This window comes from Camelus ferus, chromosome 1 (genome assembly GCF_009834535.1).
Source record: "Camelus ferus isolate YT-003-E chromosome 1, BCGSAC_Cfer_1.0, whole genome shotgun sequence".
NCBI classification, from domain to species: domain Eukaryota; kingdom Metazoa; phylum Chordata; class Mammalia; order Artiodactyla; family Camelidae; genus Camelus; species Camelus ferus.
The window spans coordinates 107554825-107567260 of record NC_045696.1 but is presented as its reverse complement, the minus strand read 5'-3'; the positions used below and the strand labels follow the sequence as shown (position 1 = coordinate 107567260).

At 33.7% G+C, this 12436-nt stretch overlaps 1 protein-coding gene across 1 annotated transcript in view; it reads right to left on the bottom strand.

The window, feature by feature from the left end:
• Window positions 1-12436, bottom strand: part of STAG1 (stromal antigen 1) — a 327021-nt gene that overhangs the window by 124335 nt on the left and 190250 nt on the right. Inside the window, exon 7 of the mRNA XM_032487978.1 lies at window positions 3883-4087. Within this exon, the coding sequence (XP_032343869.1) occupies window positions 3883-4087 (205 nt within the window). The remainder of the gene's footprint in view (window positions 1-3882; window positions 4088-12436) is intronic.

Genomic DNA, 12436 nt, shown 5'->3' with positions numbered 1-12436 from the left:
ATCAACAACTTATAAAGTATTAGCATGTATTTTAAAAGCAAATGCCTAAGAATAATGTAACTATAAAGCTGAAAAGTAGATTATTTTGAGAGCAGAATTTATAGCACCAAAAATTAAAGTGGTAAAACAAACAAAATCTATTTGACCTTGGGAAGAAAAACATCTTTTCATGAAAATTTCATGAAATCAAGGAAAGAAAATGTGTCCAGTCTCAGGCTATAAATCCACCAAAATAATAATGACAAAATAATACTTATATAAATTAAATCCACAAACTATGTTCTAATATGTCTAACTGATACAGCTATTTAGAAGAGAAATGAGGGCATTTAATTCTGAAGATTAACTATTAATGAAAACTTTATTGCAATGTAAAGCTTCTTTATTAAGATAGGTCAAACGGGAGTATGCTTTATAATTCCAATTAAAAGTACAGAAAAACAACTAGGAAAATGTAATATAAAGAGTAATTGCTAACCAGTCTGTTTCAATTCAATGATAAAAAGAATTCCAAAAAAAAAAAAAAAAAAAAAAAAGGTAGGAAAGTCCAGTTTAACTCCAATGGAAAAATGAGACTACTCCTAACTGGAGAATAAACAAACCTGAATAACTATAAAATGATAAAAAAATTAATTTTAATAAAAATGTGGCAAAAATATACAATTAAATGCAATGCATAAACACAATTGGGACACATTAGTTAATTAATGGCAAGAAAATGGGATATTTGGAAGACAAATTAAAAGTTCTACTGGTAAGACCACTCTGATGACTTATGAAGCTCTAAAACTTATCATATCTGTACCCTACAAAACAACTAACCTGATTTTCTCTCTTCTCAGCTAAGATAAAAGCAATGTCAAGGAGCATTTTATTCCAAAGCCGATAATCATATCTGGCCATAACTGCCTTGTAACTGTCCATGCACATAGTCTTTGAAGCAGAGGATATAATGTTCCTGCCCATTTTATCTAGTCCCCAAGACTCCTCCTGCAAAGTGAATAAAAATGATTATCTTTTAACCTACCCCTCATACACATACCATAAAGGAAAAAAAGGAGGGAGAGAATAAGAGAAAAGGACAAAGATGAAAACAGAATAATCCTTGAAAAGACGGATAATTATTATCCAACCTGGAATTATGTTCTCAGTAAGATCTCTGTGTTTTGTTGAAGGGTAGGTGACTGATACGTCTCACATTTTATGAAACTGAGCCTTGGAAGATATGATAATTAATGCAGACACAGAGAAATTATAGTAATCATTTGAAGTAAATTTGAGAATAACTTAAAAAATAGATTTTAGCTTTTGAAAAAATAAGTATAATATCTGGCTTCCATTTTTCCTTATTTCTGATTCTGAAAAATAATTAACAAATACAAATAGGCTAGATGATATAAAAAGAGCTTAGGTGAAAACAAAATGGCATTTATCAGGCAGTTTTAAAAGCTATCGTGATCATAGGTAAATTGTGAGAAAAGAAATACAGACGGGCACTGGAAGTAGGGAAGAGTTACTCAACTCAAAAGGAGTAGGAGGAAAGCCATAATTAAAGTATGATTAAGCATATATAAAATCAGCATATACAGATTACTAGGGAGACAAACATAGGGAAAACAATACAATAATAAAAGTCACTGAAAATGGGCCAGTGGAAAGGAGAGCAGAAATGGACCATCACAAAGTCAGTAAAATACAGTAATACTTCATTTACACAGTGGTAAAGGACAAATGCAAATGAATTAAAGTGCGTTTTCAGGAAATTAAAATGTTTTAAAAGTCAAAGTGTTCTGCATATTTCTGTATTATTTCTTCTTTTGTGTTCTTAGAGTATATGTCATATATTTAATATTTTATTCAGAATGCACACAACTTTCTGGATTAAAGAGAGGTAGCTTGCCCCTGCAGAGAAGCCCCAGATTGCTCTCTATCTTGATATCTATAAGCAAAATTTTCTGACTTCTTTTTTGTTATAAATTGTCATTTCACAATTCTGTCAGCAGGACAACATCTAACATTTGCCCTCCATTCATTTGTTGCTCTGTCTCAGCATTAGGAAAGTAGATAATAACTGTTGGCGGCAGTATTTTGGCTATTTAGAAGCAATTTCTATCTTGTGTTTAAGTTTATTTCAAATCACTGCATGTACTATGCATCTGAAAACCAGCTAAATGGGCATTACTGTACATAGAAGAAATTGAGAATGAAAAGAATATAGAAAATACAAAGGAAAGAAAAAAAGCAAATATAAAATGCAGAAGACACTAAAAGTCATGAAATTAGAAAAAAATTATAATATCAGATAATTTTAAAATAATATATAGTTATATTTAAAGTACCATTTCAAAAAGTTACAACTGGGTACAAGATCTCTTTTTCCTCCTAATGATAAGGAAGAGGAAATTCTCAAAATACAGAATAAAATGTGTATGATGTTTGTTCTATACAGAATTTTTTTCAACAATAAATTGTGTGGCTTTATCTTTTTTAAAAAGATAAAATTAAGTAAGAAATCTTCCTCTTTTCCTAATGAGTAAAAGGACACTCTCAAAAGAAAAATGGTGTGTCATATTTGTTCCATTAGAACTGCAACTAAGGGAATAATGGACACCAATATGGATTAACCACATTGAGCAAGGAAAGAAAAAGAAATGGGAAAAAAAAAATGAGTAGCAGGATGACTCTATATAAAATTATCACAATGGCTTCAGTCAAAAGATTAAGTCAGAAAATGACAAAATTTTAAATCAGGTGTTTGCAATGTGCAGTCCCCACAAGCATCAGCATCAGCTAGAAACCTGTTAAACTCTGGAAGCAAGACCACACAATCCATCTCAGTTAAGTAATGGAGGTGATTCTGATGCATGCTAAAGTTTGGGAATCAATGTACTTAAATATATTGGATAAATGAGAAATTTAACTTTTTATGTAAGATGAAATGCAATTAATGAAACTAAATCTTGTTTTTTTGTCACAGTAATGTGTAAGATGAATGTATAGACAGTTACTGCTACTAAAAACGATGTAATCTGGAAGTATTTAAATATATGTGTATGTGAACATACACATATATTTCACCCTCTCTTTCACCCTCTCTCTCTGTATGACAGGAGGAAAAATAGACACTTAGTCATTTTAGGTATGCACAGTTAAAATCACTGAGAAATTCAGAACAATGGCTAAATTAACAAAGTTACCTTGTTATGAAAAACAAAGGGAAAATGAATATACTTGGCTGAGAATTTGTTTAAATAATTCAAAAATAAAAGTAAAAGTGAAAACTATAATCTGTCAGTTCTTCAGATTATCTATAGCCTACCTAAATGAACTGATTTTAGAGACATTACATTTAGATATGCTTAGGTTATTAAAACACTATTAATAGAAAGAATGCCAGCTAGGTCACAATTACCTATTACAATTAGATGGAATTGTTTCAAATATATATAACAAATATTTACACATTTATGTATAATAACAAGGAGCAAAGAAACAATGTAATTAAGTGGAAAAAATACTATTTGTTTGGAATTTTAACTATTATTTGGATTTACCAAAGAATATGGCCTGAGGGACACCTAAAATTCCTTTGGTTATAAAATAAAAACATAGAAAAATAAACATTCAGAAAGAGATTTGGTAACATTTGCCAGAAATTTTCAATTTTCATTCTCAAGACTACCAAATGGCAGTTATCAAAATAGACACACATTTTACTTAAATAGAGAATACAAACCATTCATGTACATTTTGAAGAGAAACAGTATTTTTCAAGAGCATAGTAATTAATTTAAATTAATATTTAATCTAAATAAATCTTAATTAGAATAGAATATATTAAACAAAACTAAATGAAAAGGAAATAAAATGTTGGTTACTTACCAGCAAGGGTACTTGTATGCCTAAAAGCTCTGACCTGGGAGTCTGACAAACCAGTCAAAAGGGAGATTACTGTGTCCATCATATACTCATCATAAATTATGCTATACTGACACTGTCGAATCAGGACTCCAATAAATTCACAAAAGTTAGAACGAAACTTTTTCCACTGAGGTCCAGGCATGGTAAGGGGGTAATCACCACTGTCCTAAAAAAGGGGGGGGGAGGGGAAGAACAAATTAAATATGACATGTGACATCAAGTTTCATCAGTTTTTTTTGTCCTTCTACTGGAAAAGAAACCTTTTTCTCCAAGTAGATGTAGACAGAAATCAAAGGTGACTTACAGGGGTTCATGATGGCTTTCTCTTTTTTGTTTGTTTTGACCATCCACAACTAAGTAACTGTTACAGTGCTCAAAAATTATTATTTAGAACCAGTATTTAATTCATTATTCTAAGCCATTCATTCAAAATAATAATTTCAGTTTTCTTGTACTTGGGTCCTAGTTGAGAGAATTTAAGTAGAAACCAAAGAGAGAATGAAAGAAGTCTAGACTAGAAATGCTATTTGCTACTGAATTCATACTAAACTAATCATGAAAACTGTGATACACAGCATCTTTCTTAAGAATTGAGAATTTCAAGAGTATAAGCACTTCATTAAGAAGTCCAAAACCAACTTTTCACATCTGCCAACTGCAACTCCATTTCTTCCAATTTTACTATGAACTTTCTATTAAATCTATCTTAATAGATTTTAATAGATTTTCCTTTAGACTTAAAGGAAAAACCTAACATGGGTCCCTGGTATCACCAGATTGTGTCATCTTGTTTAAAACATGAAACTGACAGTTGAACTCAGCTAGTTAGAGGTTTCCCATTCTAGCCTAAAACATTTTGGTAAAGAAATGAAAATTCACAAAGTAGAGAGTAAGAAATTCTGCGAACATTGTTATCTGAATATTTTAAATTTGTGGCTATTTGTCTTTTCTGGGCCAAATTGCTGCTGGTAAAATTGATTATAAATGAGTTCTTGAGCTCTGCTGGTGTCCTAGGAAAGAAAACAAGTGTGACACTTAGAAAAGCAAGATATCCTAAGAGCAAGAAATAGAAAGCAGAGATACGGAAGAGCTTGGCACTCAGTCAGATACCTCCAAAGAAAGTTAATGTTGGTGCTACATCAATGTTATGTAGGTTACTAAGCCCTAAAGGAATCAAAAGAGAACTAAAAGGGTTCACTGAATCTTCCCAGCTCTTGAGACTGGGTGTGTGTGTGTTGAGGGGTGGGGTGTAGACTGAAGAGGGTAGCAGACTGGAGAGTTGAGATGCTTTTCAAAGGTATCTTTGAAGGCTGCCTGCTGCTTCTATGTCACAAAAGCCCACTAGGGTAGAGCTTCTCTTGCTTTATACCAACTATGAGATGTAGCCACTTAGTGTTCACAACCAGACCTGGGCCCCAAGGAGACTACAAAGAAAATAATCTATCTAAACAGGCCCGACAGCAAGCAAGAGGAAAAAAAGCCCCCCCCCCCAAATCAATACTTAGGAAAACCTAAATTTAAAAAAAAAAGTATAATTCAAAGATCGAAATGTTCCATAAAGCAAAACAAAACTCTATGGAACTGATATATATATATTGTTTAAGATTTTTTGAAGTATAATTCATATATAATATATATATATGTATATACACATATAGAAATACATGCATTAGATTTTTTGGGCTATAATTCACATATAATGTTCCAGGTATACAATACAATGATTCAATATTTGTATATATTACAAAATAATCACAACAATAAGTATAGTTAACATCTGTCACCATAAACAGTTGCAAAATTTTTTGTTTTTCTTAAGATCTTCCTTAATATCTACTCTCTTGGCAACTTTTAAATATGCAATACAGTATTATTAACTATAGTCACCATGCTTTACATCCCCAGGACTTAATGTATTTTATAACTTTAAAGTTTGTACCTTTTGAATCCCTTAACCCATTTTGCACAACCTCACCCCTGGCAACTACTAATCTGTTCCCTGTATCTATGAGTTCAGTGTCTTTTTTGAGTTGTTATTTTTTTGATTTCACATATAAGTGAGGTCAAACAGTATTTGTCCTTCTCTGACTTATTTCACTTAGTGTAATGTCCTCAAGGTCCATCTATATTGTCACAAATGGTAAGGTTTCCTTCTTTTTTCATGACTGAGTAATATTCGTGTGTGTGTGTGTGTACACATACCACATTTTCTTTAACCATTCATCCACTGATGGACACTTAGGTTGTTTCAATATTTGGCTATCATAAATAATGCTGCAATGAACATGGGGCTGCATATATCTGAAATATTTTATTTCTTCAAAAACTCAGCTGATCAATTGACAGAAAGGATGGTCACTGCTAAGAGATACACTAGTAGCCCAGAAAATAACGTGTAAGACATATCTGAGAAAAAACATGTAATTTGCTAGATGAGGTTTCTGGAAACAGCCTTTTAAAATGGACAAACTAGGCTAGTATGACTGCTTCAACCTTGTGCCCTTTCCTGTTTCACTGATTTGGAACTCACATGTGGTGCCATATGTTCAACAGCCAGTCTGTGAACATCAGGGGACAGTATGAAGATAAAGAATGGTAGAGAGAAGAATGGCAAAACTCTAGGTCTTTGCTCTGTTGAGGTGCATACCAACCATGTTAGTTCTGTCTACTTTCAGATTTATTTCGTGCGACACAAATAAATTCCTGTGAATTTAAGACACTGTTGGTCAGATTTTCTCTTACTTACAGACAAATCTCTTCCTGTTATAGCAGAATTATGAGAAGTGGGGAAAGATGAATTATTCAGTAAATAACTTTGGTACAACTAGGTGTTCATTACAAAAAAAAAAATCAGGTAAGTATTGTACCTTGCAACAAAACAAATTCCTAATGAAATCAAAACACTTAAAAAAATACTCAACCAAAAAAGAAATAGCAGACAACATGGGAGAATATTCTCAGACTGGAGAAGTCTTTTTCTAAACACAATTTTAAAAAGTCAGAAGTCATAAAAGACCAACAAAATCAACCATTATAAAAGCAATTTTTTGTATTAAAAAACACACTAAAAGCAAAGTCAAAAGAGTAACAACAGGGTTTGGCTTCTACTTAGAACATAGAAGGCTGCAAATAATGAGAGTAAGCTGAATCAGCATAAAAAATATCAATGCTTTTCTTGAGCCCACCTTGAGCTGAAATAACTAAACCTTCCAAGAAAAGATGAGACATACAAACTCTATCATCTGTGGCAGAGCCTAAGAAGAAAAGGCACACCACCATAAAAATGGTAAGAAATCAGGCAAAATGTTAACAAACTGTCAATGACCAAATGTGGGCTAATTTGTCAGTGTTGAATAACAAAGAATTTGCACTCACTCCAAAGCTCTTTTTTCAGTTCACCACAGGTTTCAATCAGGTACTTAAAACAAAGCCTGAGGCAGCAGAAAAGAGAGAACCTCTCTTGATACAGGCCTACAGGGGATGATCCTCAGTTGCTGAGGGAAAGGAAAGAAGCACAGCTCACTTCTCTAGACCTTCCTCTCCTACAAGCACTTCTCCAGATTCTTCTCTCCTACAAGCCAGAAGCCTTAATTTGATGGGGGAGGGTCAGCAAACTGAGTCACCACCATGGCATGGCAAAGACCCACCACAGCTAGAAGAAGGGTCAAGAAAAAAATCTTCTACCTGTGGGAGAAGGAAACACAACACTGTCCTGGACCCTGAATTCTATACCAGTAACAACAGAAGTCGGCTAGCATTAGGAGAGGGACAGGAAAGTCCCACTCACAGCCAACCACAGATCAGGCAAAGTTTAGCTGCTATGGGAAAGAGGGCCAGGAAAGCGTAGAAGGCCCTTAAGTAGCTTCAGGCCCAGCAGGAATGCTTAAGATTTTGGCAGGGCTAGAACAAAAGAGAATCCCCATGCCCTCATCACAGCACAAGGCAAAAAGCCACACCACTCTATGCTTAGGGGAAGGGGCAAAAGTATAGAGTAGCTGTGCTCTCTGGCACAGGGTGCAGAGAGCTGAAAGCTGAGGGTGTAGCATAAATACTGAGCAAAAACCTCTGGTATCCTAAGCACAAGGCAACAGTGGCCTACCACTGGAGAAATCTGAAACCCGTGGTATACTGAAAGTAATGATAGCAACGATAGAACACAAACCTAGCTCAATTCCTAACTAGTCTGAAAAAGTATACAGTTTTACCCTATTAATTTTTATATCATGTGCAAATATTGTGATTAAAAGGAGAAACATGGGAAAAGGAAGATCTCCCATATCTCCCATAGAAAAGACAGTTTCTTGCTTTACTCTAATATTAGTTATAAATTTCTCTCTGTTATACACACTTATACATGCCAAGTAAAAAGGATTGTTCAATTAATGATGGGCAGTAGAGTACTGAAAACCAGCTTGCTTCAAAAAGCAGTGATTTCTTTTTTCAAGATAGCTAAGTAAATGAAATACGGTAATAAAATGAAGACAATAATCAAGTAGCCTAAATGCCTTATCTACAACTGATGTTTAGGTTCTTTAAGGGCAGTCTAATTAGAATGTTTTGCACAAGGAATTAATTGATAACTTAATAAAAAGGTAAACCATATTAAATAAAAAACAGGTATAGAAAAGCATAAAGAAGCTCAGGGTAGGTAGAATATTAGGCAGAAATATGTAAGAAAGCAATTCCTCTAAGTTCAGGTGAATAAAAGGGGAGAAATCTCCATACAGCAAACTAGAACATAATATGGCTAGCATTCGTATGGTATATATTTTTCACATATATAATCTTGTATTATCCAGACACTGTGGTGAATCTTGGTATGTATAAAGATTAGAAAAAATATGTTTTTAAGAACTTGTCTTAGGTCATAGAGCTACACGGTCTTGATTCTCGAATTATAAAATCCAGGTATTCTCAGGAGGAAGGTATAGCTCAGTGGCAGAGTGCATGCCTAGCATGCATCGGGTCCTGGGTTTAATTCCTAGTATCTCCATTAAAAAATAAATAAACCCAATTACCTCTCCTCAAAACAAAAATTTAAAAATGTTTAAAAAGGAGGGGAGGGTATAACTCAAGTGGTAGAGCGCATGCTTAGCATTGCCAAGGCCCTGGGTTCAATCCTCAGTACCTCCTCTAAAAATAAATAAAAACCTAATTCCCTCTCTCCCACTCCTCCAAAAAAATAACTTAAAAAATTTTTTTTCATGTATTCTGTACTTTACAATGGAGCTTCACCTGGCTTACTCCAGTAACCTTGGAGGACAGAAGTGTTGTCTAGTGAATACTCTTCTAAGGGAGGAAAACTGGGGTTCTGCTCTGAAACAGAGAGCAAGAAACTACTGGAAAAGTCTATTTTAGAAATTTTGGGGACAATGACTTGGGGGTGGGGGAGGGTAAGGGTGTCAAGCTTCAGGGACAAGAGCCAACAACAAAAATGAGAAGACTGAGAGCCTCTGACTGCGATTAGAACAACAATCTTATAAAAGGTCCACTGCAAAGTAGAGTTCATGCACCTAGCACAGGCTAACTACCTAATCCTCTAGCATCTGGTATTTGGACAGGCAAAGTGGTAACAAACTGTAGATATCTGAAGAAATAAAACATTCTCTAAGAGTAAATCCAAGAGACTTGACTTTTAACCCAGTTGATGGGACATCACACAAAAAGTTACAAACTCTTGGTGAATCATGGCTTTTGGTTACCTAATTTCAACAGATTTACCCAACGATATATACCACTATTGCTTAAAACAGTGATTTGCAAATAATTCTTTAGAGAAACTATCCATCCATCCAGTCATCTGCCCATTCACCTATTCATACATTCATTAAGCAACAAATGTGCTCTGGCACTGTATCAGGTCCCTGGACATACAAAGATGAGCAGAGCAAGGATTTTCTTCTAAGAGTTTCTGATTCATAGTTTTTTCCAGCTTTACTGATGATATATAACATTGTATAAGTTTAAGGTATATAGCATGCTGATTTGATATACTTATATATGGCAAAATGATTACCACCATAGCACTAGCTAACATCTCCAACTCATCACATTATTCATTTCTTTCCTTTTTTTTTTTTTGGTGAGAACATTTAATATCTATTCTTTTAGCAAGTTTCAAGTATGTGATCCATACTATTAATTATAATCACTATGTTGTACATTAGATTTCCAGAACTTATTTATCTTATAAGTGCAAGTTTATACTCTTTGACCAACTTTTCCCCATTTCCCCCATCCTCCAGAGAACTTCTATTTTAAATGTGTAAACATTTTTAAAAAGTAAGGGAATTAAATACAATGACAGTAACTTTATAAGAGTATGTAGTACTTAGAAAGGATTGTCAATTCTCGGCAGAAGCAATTAGGTAGGGGAAATGTGGTTAGCAGCATTCTAGGCTGTAACATTAGTGAAGGCCTATAAACAAAGCTACAACAATGGGACCATACGACTGCTTTAAGTCTGGCAACCTAAAACAAACTCTGTGGTTTGTAATCAAGAAGAAAGATGGGGCTGGATCAAGGCTAAGGAAGCTAAACTCAATGGGTGGCCAATGAAGGATTTTCATCAACAGATAAGCTTTAAAAAATATTTCTGGTTCCAGTGTGGAAAACAGTCAGAGGAAAAGGTGAAGGAAATGGAGCAAAGGTGACATACCACTGCAACAGATCCAAAAACAAAAGGGTGATGGCAGAAAGAGTTTAGACTAAGATAGTAACAATAAACAAAATGGGAGGGATGTGGTATTCAACTATTAAAGAAATAAAATCTACAGAAGTAAGTGACTGATTAGACAAAAATGACTTCTGTTTCTGGTGTGGTCTTCTCAGTGGGTTTATTCACATCAGGAAACAAAGAATTCTTTACCTCTGACTCCTGTAGAAAGCATAACTCTTGTTTAGGAATGCCTAATTAGTATGTCTCATAAGAAGAGACTGATGCCCTTTAATTCATAAATGATATAGAATATCCTATTTCCAGACTTCAGGCCACACTAGCATCTACATTCAAAATAAATACAAAATTTCAGGAACAAAATCATCAATTGATACTAAAACCATTAAGTGGCCAGTTGGCATAAGCAGAATGTTAACAAAGTGCCAAATTATTTCAGACTTGCAAAGGGAAATAGTTTTACAAAAAAGATTCAAAGGTCATCACCTTAAACAAGTGACCAATCTTAGCATCACTAACAAGTGGACAACCTGATATTATGAGCTACCTACTATGACACAACATTAAGTATGCAGCACATATGACATTATCTTGCCAAAAAATGTAAATGTAATCTAATAAAGGAATTATATCTAATTTTCAGTTACAAAATATAGAAGATAAAGGAATAAGTTAAATGATAACATGAGAGGGAAAAAACCCCAGATAAATAAAAATATAGAGTGTTTTTTTTTTTAAGACAACTAAAAGTTAATGTCATGCAAACAAAAAATAGTATGGGAACTCTTATGTTTTGAAAAAGTCCTGAAAACACAACAATCAAATTCAATATATAAATCAGTGCGCTTTTGTCATATTGGCTTCTTTGTTGTCTCTCTAATATGCCAGGTACACTTCTTCCTAGGGGCCATTTGTCCTTGCTGTTTTCTCTTCTGCCTATATATATATATATAAGGTTGCTCCATCACCTTCTTCAAGAATTTACATAAAGTCACATTCTTGGAGGGTTTTCCAGATCATTCTATTTAAAACAATCCTTCCTCTCTCAATCTCTTCACTCTTTTCTATTTTTCACAGCATTTACCATCATTTGCCATACCATGATATTTTGCCTATGTATGTTATTCACTGGATTTTCCCTCAAGTAAAATGTAAATTCCATGAGGACTGGGATTTTAGCTTGGTATATTAAGTGGTACGTTCTTCATGCTTGGAATAATTAACAGACACTCAAATATTTCTTGATCAAATTAATGAATCATCATAAAAATGATACTGTCAAAATGAGCCTAAAATAATGGTAAGCTTTTCTAAATGATTCCTATAGATATTTCTCTCCTTAATCAATCATAAATCTTGACAACTTGTGTTTCCTTAGCCACAGACAGAAATTAGGAAAATATATAAAGTCAAAAAGCAATGGAACTACCAATATCATTCCTTTTAAATATGTCCTACTCTAAAAATGACATCAACAAGTTACAACAAGTTACAGAAGTGCCACCAAATGTCTGGCCTCTACTCTCATCCATGAATCTTCACAAACATTTCAAGAAGAGAGGTAAATGATCTATCAGTGAGTTTATAAGAAAAAAATGCTTACAAAAATCAAGATATTAATTACCTCTGAGGAGAAGCAATGGAATGGGAGAATGGAGGCACATAGGTATTTCAGTATTATTAGTAATATTTCAGTTCTTAAGTTGGGGGGTGGGAGATTTACATTTCTTACACATGTTACATAGATTCTTCGTGTGTAACAAATAACATACTTTTTTTTTTTTAAATGGGTGCACTAAAAAGTGACTGAAACAATCCACAGTAACATTTTTGAGAATA